The sequence below is a fragment of the Rhinoraja longicauda genome, chromosome 15, assembly GCF_053455715.1.
Source record: "Rhinoraja longicauda isolate Sanriku21f chromosome 15, sRhiLon1.1, whole genome shotgun sequence".
In the NCBI taxonomy this organism is placed as follows: Eukaryota; Metazoa; Chordata; class Chondrichthyes; order Rajiformes; family Arhynchobatidae; genus Rhinoraja; species Rhinoraja longicauda.
The window spans coordinates 4,582,382-4,595,627 of record NC_135967.1 but is presented as its reverse complement, the minus strand read 5'-3'; the positions used below and the strand labels follow the sequence as shown (position 1 = coordinate 4,595,627).

The following is a 13,246-nucleotide window of genomic DNA, read 5'->3' as shown; positions in this document are numbered from 1 at the left end:
GACTTGCTTGGGATATTCACTTCCTGGTGTGCTGGGTGTGTTTCTTTTTTTTTCACTGCTTATTAATGTAAGCCAGATTATTTCCACATAGAGCAAGACATCTGAACACCTGAAGGATTGAACTGCAATTGAAAGCAAATATCTCAGCTTTTTACCTTTTAATGCAGACCCCAAAATCTTCCACTGATATCCTTGGGCTGAGATTGACTTTCAGCAACTTTTCCGTTGCACTGAATTTCCAACCGGAATGCATCCCAGTTTCCATTTTATGAGAGCTGCTTGACTTGGGGGATGGTTGTGGTTGCCATTCTTTGAAATCTAACTGTATTACCCAAAGACTGATGAGACCAGGAACTGAGTAATTGTGGCAGAACATGAAAAGTAGAAAGCAGGTTACTGATTAATAAGTGCCGCTTCATGGCACAGATGATCATGTATTCTATAATTTTATTGATTGGGAATAGATGACAGTAGTAATTGGCAGGAGGAATTATGTATTTTAAGACTTTATTTTGGAAATGTCAATGTTACTGAATTGAAATAACTCAGTGATGCATGGATGGCTGTTTCTGGAACGGAATGGAATATCTTCAAGGCTTGCAAGTTTTGTATCCAGTGAGCTGTGATTATGTAATTTCATGTAAAAGTGCAACAAGTTGGCTGAAGATTGCTTCGTGACAGGTAAAATAAACTTGACCAATTAAAGATCAATAATATGAATAGCCAAGAGATATTATCTGTAATATAGTATTTCTGATTTGCACTTTGAAAGAACTAGCCAAGGAAGCAAGGAGAAGAAGAGGGAAATGTTTGAAGAAGTTATCTAAATTAGAGAATTCAACGTTCGTACCGCTGGGTTGTAAGCTACCCAAGCAAAATATGAGGTTATCTTCTAATCTGCGCATGGCCTCACTCTGGCAACGGGGGAGACCCAGGGCAGAAAAATCAGAATGAAAAGGCGAGTTAAAGTGGTTAGCAACCAGGAGATCCAATAGGCCTCGGCAGATCAAGTGCAAGTGTTCAGTGAAATGGTTGTCGAGTCTACCCTTGGTCTTGCTGATACACAGGAGTCCACATTGGGAACATCGGATGCATTAGATGAGGATAGAGGTGCATGTGAACCTCTGCCTGGCCTGGAAGGGCTGTCATGGTCACTTTCAATTCTTCAGTTTTTGATCTTTCTGGAAACTAGGGTTCCATGTTGTTCCAGAATCTTGTTTGAGATGACCATTTTCATGAGCTTAAAATGTAGTTCTTGTCCTCTACTTTGGGGAGTTGCTTTAACTAAGATAGTTATTGCCTTGTCCACATTACAAGAATCTGGGCATTCATGGATAATCCTTGGGGGAACATGCAGATGTAATGTCTGTTCTGTTCCATTTGCTGTAACCAGCAAATGGAATCTGTGCAGAATGGATTTACTGGATATTTGGTAAGTAAACTAACTGATCCAGCCAAGCAGGTTTTATCCAACTGATCCATCCAAGCAAATCTGGCATTTGTTCTGATCTGATTGCCTGACTTGGTGGGAATAGTATTTTCCCTGTTTGGATCAAGTTCAGTTATAGACTACTAGACACTCCTGGTGCATATTTTTGATGCTGTTTTGATCCTTAATTATGGTCAACTTGGTTCAGTGGATGCAGAAGATTCAGCAGTGTTAACCTACAATCAAAAATAAGAGGACCCGTGGATAATTTGCCATTTATATTTTCTATTCTACAACTTCAGCATTAGATAATCTCAGTGATTTAGAATGATTTGAAAGGTTTTAATCCATCTTGATTCAGCACATATTATCACTTGTCTGGAAGAAATCTTTGTAGTAGCACAACATCTAACATTAAATTGTTCAATGTTATGATAGAATTGCTTCCCTTTTATTGGATCCTCTGAATTATTTATCCATCAGGTCAGGTAGCAATTGTGGAAATAAATAATATTTCCAGTTAAAGGGTCTTCAGTGTGAAAAAATTGTAACTTCACAAATTTGTGCTCCTCACAGATGCATTGCCTGAGTGCATTTTGTTATTTTAGATGGCCAACATGTGCAATTTTTAATTTCTTTTATTTTTTTATCTTTCAAGGATGAGCATATGACTGACTCCATTCCAAATCCCTGCTGCTGTTTAGTTAATGACTTAAATGTGTTTAATTTGTAAATTCAATTGGAAGTTAAGTAAATCTGAGTGCATCTTGACATGCGCTTCTTGTCTTGCACACTGGCAGCAAATGTTCTTGTGTTTAAGCAAGTGTTTAGTGATGTGTTTATTTAGCAATTCCCATGGGGATCAAAATTGGAAGTCAGTATTGACATTAAAATTGTAAAATTCTATCAAATAATCCTGATGTCACAATTGCTCTAATTTTGTTTCTGACAATTGGGTTTCAGTGAATAATAATTACACTTCTAATTGCAAGAAAAATCTGACCATCTTTTATATTTACTTCACTCTTCATATTTTCACCTCCAACAACATATTGTTAAACAGCTCCATCTGGTCTGTTCCAAGGCATTTGTGCAGATATGCGAGATACCATGAAGTGGCTCAAAAACCAAATGCCCTAGGGCCTATGCTGCTGGGAACCACGAAAGAACTCCTCAATTATCGTTCCTTAACTTCACCCAATAGCAAACTGACTAGTCTACTGTCACTGCCACCCCAGATGGACAAATTCATAAGACCATATATCAGCTGAAAAACAAGGCCTTGGAAGCAAAAAGTACCCGGCTGAAGTTTGGAAACCTCTAACAAATTTACAGCCATGTCTCCTGTATCTGGAAAGAGGTTTGTCAGGACTTGGAAAATGCCATAATCTTGAAAGCTTGCATCCGATTGTAGTATTTTCAGAAGAGCATTATCTGCCTTCTGCCACAGGGAATATTATCTTGGTTTCTTCTCAACTATTGCCTCCCAGATGTTCAAGTGACAGCGTGAAATCTGTCCATTCAGAGGCAGAGCCGTAATGATTTTCATTATATATCAAATCCAGGAGAATGTTGGGTGCAGCAGTAATCATCAAGTAAACCCTTGTTTTAACGGACCCCTTTATAATGGATTTCGATTATAGCAGATGGACCTGCCAGGAAACATGCCTGGCTTGCACCGCCTCCCCCTCCCCTTACAGCCCCGGCTTCCGATGCCAAACCCAGCATGCAAGGTGCACCAGCGAGCCCTTCGCCTACTGCACGGTCTGGTTGATGCGGCTGTAGTTGCGGCTCACATTGTAGCTCCATGGGACTGCGATTTCTTCAAGCCGCTGCCAACAATAGGATGCGCTTGGTCACCATGAGGTTTACTCCCCTATCACTAGTTTCCGCTTGTCCCCCCACGACTGTGGGGGAGGAGGAGGAGGTGGTGGAGCGGCCAAAGCAAAGGAAGAAGAGGACTTCTGGTGAGGGGAGTGAGCCTTATGATGACAGAGGGTGTCCTGCCGGTGGCAACGGCCTGAAAAAAGCGTGCTGTCCCTGTGGGGCTACGATAACAACAGTCACTTCAATAGGGCCGTGTGGTGGGTGAACAAGGGTTCGTTGGTGCAGGCATTGGCACCTAAGTTTACGGTGAAATGACAGTGCTGGAGTAACCCAGCAGATTGAATCAGACTGACGAATGGTTCAGACATCACCTATCCATGTTCTCCGGAGATGCTGCTGAGTTATTCCAGCACTCAATGTCCATTTGTGTATTAACCATTCTCTGCATTTCTTTGTCTCAACTAAATACAATGAAAATACCTTCCTTGGACAATGGGCAATAATGAACACCATTCCCCTCCCCCCCCCCCCCCCCCCCCCAATATGGTCCATTATAACAAGGATTTACTGTACTTTCCCATTTTGACCTCAAGCTTTTGGTTTCCAATCAAGGTGGATTATGCATCCTTCTCAAACATAGCTTGGAATTTGTGTCTATCTGGTACATGATAGTATGCAAGTCCGTTTTCGAACTGAGAAGTCTGTAACAGACCGATTTTCATTTTAGACTGGTTTCAAATCGGGTTGTGTCATCATCCAGCAATTGTTCTTGTTTTTTCTCACTGCAATACCATGCATAACCAAGGTCACCACAGCCTCCTTTGTTCAACTACAATATGCAGTTGATCCCTGCTGATGTGCACATAGAGATAGTGCTTCAAGTTAGCATTGACTCTGCTAGCTCAAACATTGGAATAGACTAAAAACCAACAAAAAGGAAGTCCTCTGCTAACATGTTCCTGCTAGGTAATGCTTTCTGTTCCCTCTGCCTGACAATAAAGATCCTCAACAAATGTGGGCGACTTCACATTTCTTAGTTGGAGCAGATGACAAAATTCATTATCCCCTTCAGTGTGTCGGCCTTTGCCAAGTGAGGATAGCTGTTTCAAGATCAAGACTTCAGCCCCACTCCACAGTCCACTGGTTCACCCTCCTGCATGTCAGACCTGAACACCTGCAGCAAGCACCCCAAAGTATTAGTGTCATTGCTCCAAGCTGTCTCTGTACTCATTTTACTGGCAGGATAAGTGAATTGTGACAGCGTTCTGTTCCTGGCCACTGCAACTGTAATTATGCCCTGTTGGTTTGATTTGCTGGTTGATATCCGACAACCTGAAATGGGCATCTCGAACTCCATCGCGGTAAGACTTTCCCACTTGTTGCAGGAAATGTTTCAAGGGGTTTTCTGTAGGTCTCTTGCAAATTGGTGTAGGAATCCTGTGACTTGTGGAAAGCCATGAGCTTCACAATGAAGTAGGAGAGTTTGGAATGATGTCCATTTATTTAGAATACTTGGATACTTAGCATAGTCTGTGGAAGCAGTGTGATCAGCTTCTAAACAACCTGCCAAGTTCAGCACCACCTATTGCACCTGTGACTTTGCACCTTCCACATTGACCTCATCAGCCATTTTGAACTGGTGAGACTCCCAAGGAGTTGCCGAAGAGGAAGAAAACATAATGAACACAAATGCATTGCTTAGACCTTCCTAAACAAAATTTTATTATTCCCTTAACTATCTTGTTGTCTTCACTTAAACCACTCCCTTTCTTCTAAATCACCACCACCAATACCAAAAATGTAAATTTTAACTATAAGGAAAATGTTTCTTTAGAATGGCTGTTTTTTGTGAGTAGTTACAAAAATAATCATGCATGTCAGACCTAAACACATTCAGCAAGCAGGTTGTTGTTTGGGTTCAACAAATTGGATATATATGAATGAAGTTAGTGGCAAGGAGAGTGCAAGAGAGGTTACTGAAGTCTCCAGAAGAAGTAATAGAACAGGAAGTTTAAAAAGGATAAGAGTCTTAAGCTCCAGTGAAATGGAACAATTTGAGAAGAGGAGTGTTGAATACTGAGCTAAAGATGTTATATTTGAATGCAGGCAATATACGGAGCGAGGTGGATAAGCTTGCAGTGCAGTTACAAATTGGTAGATACGACATGTAGATGTGGCAGAAAGAGGGTCAGAGCTGGGAGCTACACATCCTATCAAAGAGGTGGGCAGATGGGGTGGGGTGGTTCTGCTGGTCAGAAATGAAATGTAGTCCTTAGCAAAGAATGGCATAGAATCAGAAGATGTTGAGTCTTTGAGGATAGAATTAAGAAACTCTAAGGGTAAAAGACCCAGTTGGGAGTTATATTTTGTCCTCCAAATAGTAACTAAGATGTAAGATACTAATTACATCAGAGGATACAATCGACATGCAAGAAAGGCAGTGTTTACAATGGTCATGGGGGATTTCAATATGCAGGTAAACTGAGAAAATCAGGTTGGTACTGGATTTGAACAGAAAATTTGTAGAATGTCTATAGGATGGCTGAGAGCAGTTTGTGGTTGAACTTACTAGGGTAAAGGCAAAGGCAATTCTGGATTTTTTGTTGTTGAAATTAATCAGATTTGATTAGGGAGCTTTAGGTAAAGGAATGCTTAGGAGATAATTCATAAGTTTTGGAGCAGAATTAGGCCATCGTCTACTCTACCATTCAATCATGACTGATCTATTGTTTCATCTCGACCCCATTATCCTGCCTTTCCCTCCATAACCCCTACTCGGCGAGAATCTATGAATCTCCACCTTAAAAATATCCATTGACTTGGCCTCTGCCTTAAAATATCCACTGCCTTCTGTGGCCTTAGTCAGATTCACTACCCTCTGACTAATGAAATTCCTCCTTATTTCATTTCTAAAGGTATGTCCTTTTAATCTGAGGCAATGGCCTCTGGTCCTAGACTCCCCCACTAGTGGAAACCTCTCTACATCCACTCTATCTAGGACTTCCACTATTTGGTAAGTTTCAATGATGTCCCCCCTCATTCTTCTAAACTCCAGCGAGTACAGGCACAGTGCCGTCAAACGCTCATCATATGTTAACCCAATCATGCTCATATTGCATTGCAATAAACTTGCAGATCGAGCTTTTGGGAATCCTGCACCAGATTTGCTGCCTTACAGCGAATGCAGTGCCGGAGACTCAGGTTCGATCCTGACTACAGGCGCCGTCTGTACGGAGTTTGTACGTTCTCGCCGTGACCTGCGTGGGTTTTCTCCGAGATCTTCGGTTTCCTCCCACACTCCAAAGACGTACTGGGTAAATGTAAAAATTGTCCCTAGTGTGTGTAGGATAGTGTTAATGTAGTCTTGGAAGCCTATCCTGCCTAGTCAAACCGCATGTCAAAAACCTCGGCGTGAAATTTGACTCTGCATTAAAATGTGACAAGCAAGTCAACGCTGTGGTAAAAGCCAGCTTCTTCCAACTTCGTACCATAGCTAAAATCAAACCTTTCCTCCAATTCGACGACACTGAAAAAATCATTCACGCTTTCATTTCCTCCCGCCTAGACTACTGCAACTCCCTATACACTGGGATCAGCCAATCTTCCCTGTCCCGCCTGCAACTGGTCCAAAACGCCGCAGCGAGACTCCTGACGGGTACCCGTAAAAGGGACCACATCACGCCGATTCTGGCCTCTCTCCACTGGCTCCCTGTACGGTACAGAATCAACTTCAAGCTCCTCCTATTCACATATAAAGCCCTAAATGGACATTCCCCCCCACATCAAAAATCTTCTAACCCACCTCTCTAACTCCAGGTCCCTCAGATCGGCCAACTTGGGGCTACTCACTATCCCGCGGTCTAGGCTTAAGCTCAGGGGTGACCGCGCTTTTGCGGTTGCAGCTCCTAGACTGGAACAGCATCCCTCTCCCCATCAGAACTGCCCCCTCCATCGACTCCTTTAAGTCCAGGCTCAAAACCTATTTCTACTCCCTAGCGTTTGAGGCTCATTGAGGAGGTGCTGTGAACTGTTTTGTATGTGCTGTTATGTTTGCGTGCTACTGTATGTTTCATTTTTTTCCTAATCAGATGTACAGCACTTTGGTCAACGTGGGTTGTTTTTAAATGTGCTATACAAATAAAATTGACTTGACTTGACTTGAATGTGCGGGGATCGCTTGGCGGCGCGGACTCGGTGGGCCGTAGGGCCTGTTTCCACACTGTATCTCTAAATCTAAAAAATCTAAATTTTATGAATCCTTTGTTCCAACCACTAAAATAAGCCTGACCCGCTGAGTTACTCCAGCATTTTGTGTCTATCATAAATGACTGCATACTTTGTGTATTTCATCTGCCACTTCTTTGCCCACTCTCCCAACTTGTCCAGGTCCTTCTGCAGAGCTTGCTTCCTCTACACTACCTGCCCTTCCACCTATCTTCGAACCATCCACAAACCTGACCATAAAACTATCGATTACTAGTGGATGTGATCTTTCCACTAGTGAAGACATAGGACCAGAAGGCGCAGCCTTAGAACAAAAGGACGTAACTTTAGAAAGATGAGGAATTTCTTACACAGAGGGTGGTAAATCATTGCCACAGATGGCTGGTGGTGGGGGAGAAACAAGCCTTTGGGTATTTTTAAAGTGGAGATTGACAGGTACTTGATGGGGACAGGGCTGTTGGTCTACTGCATACTTTTAGAATTGGGCACTGTTCAAATAGTTTTTCCATATACATCACTTGATAACAAAGTTCTGATTATATTTTCATCTTATGCACAAAGATGGGAGCATAACATATCGGTTACATTTCAAGTTTGCATTAAGAACTGATTAAGAATAAATTTTGTCCAGAAAATTTACTTGGCGAAAATAAAATAACGATCCAGAACTTGCTGAGAGTCACTCGGTGCGCGCACAAACCTCTGAGGCTTATATTTGTCCACTTTTAATTAATTGTTATATCTCTCCCCACAATCTGCTTATTTTAGGTGTTTGTAATTGCACTCTTAAATACAAATGCATTGGCAACAAATGCATTAAAAAAAAAAAAAATTCTTATCTTTACAGTAAAAGCAAGCTGAATACATTAGTGCAGAAGCTACACGAATATCTGGCTCAATCAACAGAACAAGCTGAAGAAACCCTGTCCCCTCCAGACCTATGTGTAAATCAATTTTCAGGTAAATCAGTTAAATCTAATTTATCAACTTTAATGTAACAGCCATAACAGAAAAGTGGTGAACGATACACAAATTGGCTTTCTGATTGACACTGAGGTGGGGCAGAAAAAAATTCAATTTATGAATGTAGGTAGACTGGCCAATAGTGTCAAATAGAATTTATTCCAAGGAAGCACGAGTCAATTTACCAGGGACGATGCACCAAGGAAAAGGAATGAGCAATCATTGAGATGTCTACTAGAGTAGAGGGTCTTGGAGTTTATGTACTCCGATCTTCAAAGCTAGCAAGGCCGAAAGCGATTTAAAAAAAAAAAAAAAAAAAAAAAAGAAGCTTGAGATGCTTTGTTCCTGTGGTGAGGCACCGAACTTAAAAGCTGGGAGATCATACTGGAATTATCTATATTGGTAGTGAGGCTGTAGCTTGAACATTTGAGTACTGTAGTGCTCATTGCCAGAACCATGTGATTGTGTTGGAGAGGGTGCGGAGGAATTTTAAGTCCATTTCGCAGAATGGAAAAATTTAGCCTAGAAAAGACAATGCAAAGAAAATAACTCTTGCCAATTCAGAGGCGGTTAAGGGCAGACTTAATTGATGTGTACAACATTTTGAGAATCTAAGATATGTAATTTAATTTAACTCTGTTTAATCTAGCTGATGGCTTGAAAACCGTGGCTTGTGTTTTTCAAGCAGGTGATAGAAGGAATGCGGGGAGGTTGGGGGGGGGGAGCCTCTGATTGTAAGGTGATAACGAGATATACACAGTGAAACTCAACAGAACGACAGTGAAACTAGTACAGCAACGAGGGTTGGGGAGAGATGGAAAGACCTTCCCCTGCAACAGCAGGAGATGCAACACCTGTCCCTGTTCCTCGACTCTATCCAGGGTCCCTGACAGTCCTTCAAGGCGAGGCAGAGCCTCCTCCACTTTCCCCTACCCATTTTGATTACTGACCTTTCAGCCCTGGGCATCTGCCATTGTCCGAGTGAGGGAAAAACGCAAATTGGAGGAACAGTGCCTCACTTTGCTTGGGCAGCTTACAACCCAACGATATGAATATTGATTTCTCTAATTTCAAGTACCACTACATCCCTTCTCCATCCCTCCCCCTCCCTAGTTGTCGTACCAGTTTCACTGTTATCCTTTTGAGTTTCACTGTAAAAACTCTACTCCTGTTGAGTTTCACTGTCTGTCTATATCACCAACCCCGCAGCCAACAATGCACCATTGTGGGCTCCACCTTTCCTTGATCATTGTACACCCCTCCCAACCTACCGAATTTGGCGGAAAGTTTCCGCTTTCTTATTTCATTTCTGCCATTCCGATTTTACTTCTCATTTTTCCGCAAAACAGACAATTTCAATTTGTCAATTCGGCAGCTAGAGGTCGCTGGGGGTTCCGTGAGAAATCCCCCTGCCCTGGAAGTCTCCCTGAAAATGTGGCACCTAGGCTGGGCAAGGTAGCCAATCTCGACCTCATCGGGACTTCCATGGTCGTTCGGTGGGTAGAATTTGCAACCTGCGACCAGGGCTCTGGAACTCCAGCCCAACTGGAGCCAGCCCCATAGCCGACTTCGTTGGTCAGCTGGATAAACCAGCAAAGCTCTGGAACCAAGAGTGCCAGAAAATCAGTGGTGGAACTGTAATGAGTAAATATTAAATGCAAGATCATATAAAGTGCAAGATCATATAACTTTATTAATTAATTAAGGCGGGGTTAAAATATAACACACAGCAGAAAAGCCAATTACCACCTTTTTGGGCTGATTTTCGATTAATGTGTGAATTTACTTTAACAAGTACTTCCGTATGCTTATTCGAGTCGCATATATCAACTTTCTACATAACGTAGTCATACATTTTATGATCATTGTTCTTTTATTCAATACCAAGATAATTGGGATGTGTAAGAAAAAAGCAAAATAGAAAAAACAAAACAAAACAATTTTTTCTTTGTGTTGCAAAAAGTATCTCTGTTCAATAACCTTTCTATAAATAGCAGAATATAGTCATGAAAGGCCTGACATTGTACATGTAGTCCAAGAACTCCAGGCTGTTGGAAATAATAGTTGTTTTTCACACATGAAAGTAGCGCAACGGATATGCACATTTGGTGCGCATACATTTTTTTGCTGAAAAGTTGCATTATGCGCCATATTATGAATTTTAATGTGAAATTCTGAATTTTAGACATCAAAATTATGAATTTGTAAAATCAAATGTTGGGAGGTCTGATTGTAGATTTTTGCATATCTTTTCTTCATTTGTACTGTGTGGCATCTATCTTTCGTTTCCAGTTCCCATGACTGTCTGCAAAAGGGTCTCAAACTTGAAATGTCACTCATTCCTTTTCTCTAGAGATGCTGGCTGACTTGCTGAGTTTCTTTTGCTTTTTGTGTTTATCTTCGGTTTAAACTAGCATCTGCAGTTCCTTCCTATACATCTCGCTAAACAGCCATGGGTATAGGGCAGAGCAGGAGACTGAGCATGCAGTTGTCTGTGCGGATGGTCTGCTGGGAGTTTGTGTTGTTGCCAATCCAAGCTGATTGAAATCTGCTGATGTGGAAGGTGAGGGTGCAGCTGAGGAGGTTTCAGGATGCTGGTGTTAAATGTTGAACTGTAGTGATGAACAACAAGTGACATAGATCTTTCTATTATGCAAGTGGTCCAGCACAGAGAGGAGAGCCAGTAAGATTGCATCCACTGTCGATCGTTTGTGAATTGATCTGGGTCCAGGTCATTACTGAATTAGGAGTTGATTTGCATCATGACCAACTATGTAGTTTTATTCACGAAATGCTGGAGTAACTCAGCAGGTCAGGCAGCATCTCGGGAGAGAAGGAACGGGTGACGTTTCGGGTCGAGACCCTTCTTCAGTCTGCATTTACTCCAGCATTTTGTGAATAAATCGATTTGTACCAGCATCTGCAGTTATTTTCTTATACTCCTCTATGTAGTTCATTATAATGGACATGAATGCCTCCCGTCGGTAGTTTCAGCATGTCGCCTTGCTCGTCTTGGGCACCGATATTATGAATGTCCCTTTAAAGCAGATGGAGACCTCCGATCGTAATAATGAGAGATTGAAGAAATATTATACTCCAGTTGATGTCCCTTTTACAACCGATGCTTGACTTTAGGGATTGGTATTGATTTATTGTCAAGTGGGTGATACAAAAGTGTTTTTTTTTTGCACATAGTGAAGATGGGTTGTGATAAATTGCAGCAGGACCTTGATCGATTGGCCGGGTGGGCTGAGGAATAGTTGATAGAATTTAATGTAGAGAAATGTGAGGTGTTGCATTTTGGGAAGTCTAACATGGGCAGGATGGACACAGTGAATGGTAGGGCTCTAGGCCCTTGTAGAGCAGAGGGAGACACAAAATGCTGGAGTAAATCAGCGGGACAGACAGCATCTCTGGAGAGAAGGAATGGGTGTCGTTCCGGGTCGAGACCCTTCTTCAGACTGATGTCAGGGGAGTGGGCAGCACAGAGATAGAATATAGTCGGAGTCAGTGAGACTGGTGGGAGAACTGGGAAGGGGAGGGGGATGGAGAGAGGGGGGAAAGCAAGGGCTATGTGAAGTTGGAGAAGTCAATGTTCATACCACTGGGGTGTAAGCTACCCAAGTGAAATAAGAGGTGCTGTTCCTCCAATTTACGTTGGGCCTCACTCTGACAATGGAGGAGGCCCAGGACAGATTGAGAATGGGAGGGGGAGTTAAAGTGCTGAGCAACTGGGAGATCATGTAGGTTAAGGCAGATTGAGCAGAGGTGTTCCGCGAAACGATTACTGAGCCTGCGCTTCTTGGTCTTGCCGATGTACAGGAGTTGATACCTGGAACAGCGGATACAGTAGATGAGGAGGCTGGAGGAGGTGCAAGTGAACCTATGCCTCACATGGAAAGACTGTTGGGGTCGTTGGATGGAGTCTAGGGGGGAGGTAAAGGGACAAGTGTTGCATCTCCTGCGATTGCAGTGGAAAGTACCTGGGTAGTGCAGAGGGATCTGGGAGTGCAGGTGTACGGTTACTTGAAGGTAGAGTTGCAGATAGATAGGTTTTGTCAAAAAAGGCTTTTGGTACGTTGGCCTTCAGTCAAAGTATTGAGCATAGAGGTTTGGAGGTCATGCTGTAGTTGTATAAGATGCTGGTGAGACCGCATTTAGTATTGTTTTAGGTTCTGGGCACCATGTTAGAGGAGAGGTTGTCATGCTGGAGCAGGTACAGAGAAGATTTACAAGGATGTTGCCAGGACTAGAGGGTATGAGCTATAGAGAGAGGTTGAGTAGGCTGGGACCCTGTTACTTGGGAGGAATAGATCGGGTAGATGCAGAGTCTCTTACCTAGAGTAGGTGAATTGAGGACCAGAGAACATAGGTTTAAGGTGAAAGGGAAAAGATTTAATAGGAATCTGAGGGGAAATTTTTTCACACAAAGGGTGGTGGGTGTCTGCCGGGGAGGTAGTTGAGGCAGGGACTATCCCAACATTCAAGAAACAGACATGTACATGGATAGGACAAATTTGGAGGGATATTCGCCAAAAACGCAGACAGATGGGACTTGTGTAGCTGGAACAATGTTGGTCGGTCTGGGCAAGTTGGGCCAAAGGGCCTGTTTCCACTCTGTATCACTCTATGACTAAGTGCATTAAGGTACAATAATAAATGTTTTTTTGTGTGCTATTCCGTCAAATCATACACTACATGAGTAAAATCAAGCCATTGTGCAGAATATAGTGTTACAAGATTATAGTCTTACATTTATAGGGAAAGTGCAATTAAAAGCAAAGTGCTGTGAGGTAGCAATTA

The 13,246-nt window shown here is 42.4% G+C and overlaps 1 protein-coding gene across 6 annotated transcripts in view; it reads left to right on the top strand.

Annotated features, from left to right (window-relative positions):
- The window catches only part of LOC144600488 (transcriptional regulator ATRX-like), a 180,897-nt gene that overhangs the window by 7,274 nt on the left and 160,377 nt on the right, over positions 1 to 13,246 (top strand). For 3 of the 6 annotated variants that reach the window (XM_078412131.1, XM_078412129.1, XM_078412127.1), the window contains exon 2: positions 8,328 to 8,440. The exons of the other annotated variants lie outside the window; for them this stretch is intronic. Coding sequence is in view for 1 of the 3 variants with exons in the window: in XM_078412127.1 (XP_078268253.1) it covers positions 8,328 to 8,440 (113 nt within the window). In the remaining 2 variants the exon portion in view is untranslated. The remainder of the gene's footprint in view (positions 1 to 8,327; positions 8,441 to 13,246) is intronic. 6 annotated transcript variants of the gene reach the window in all.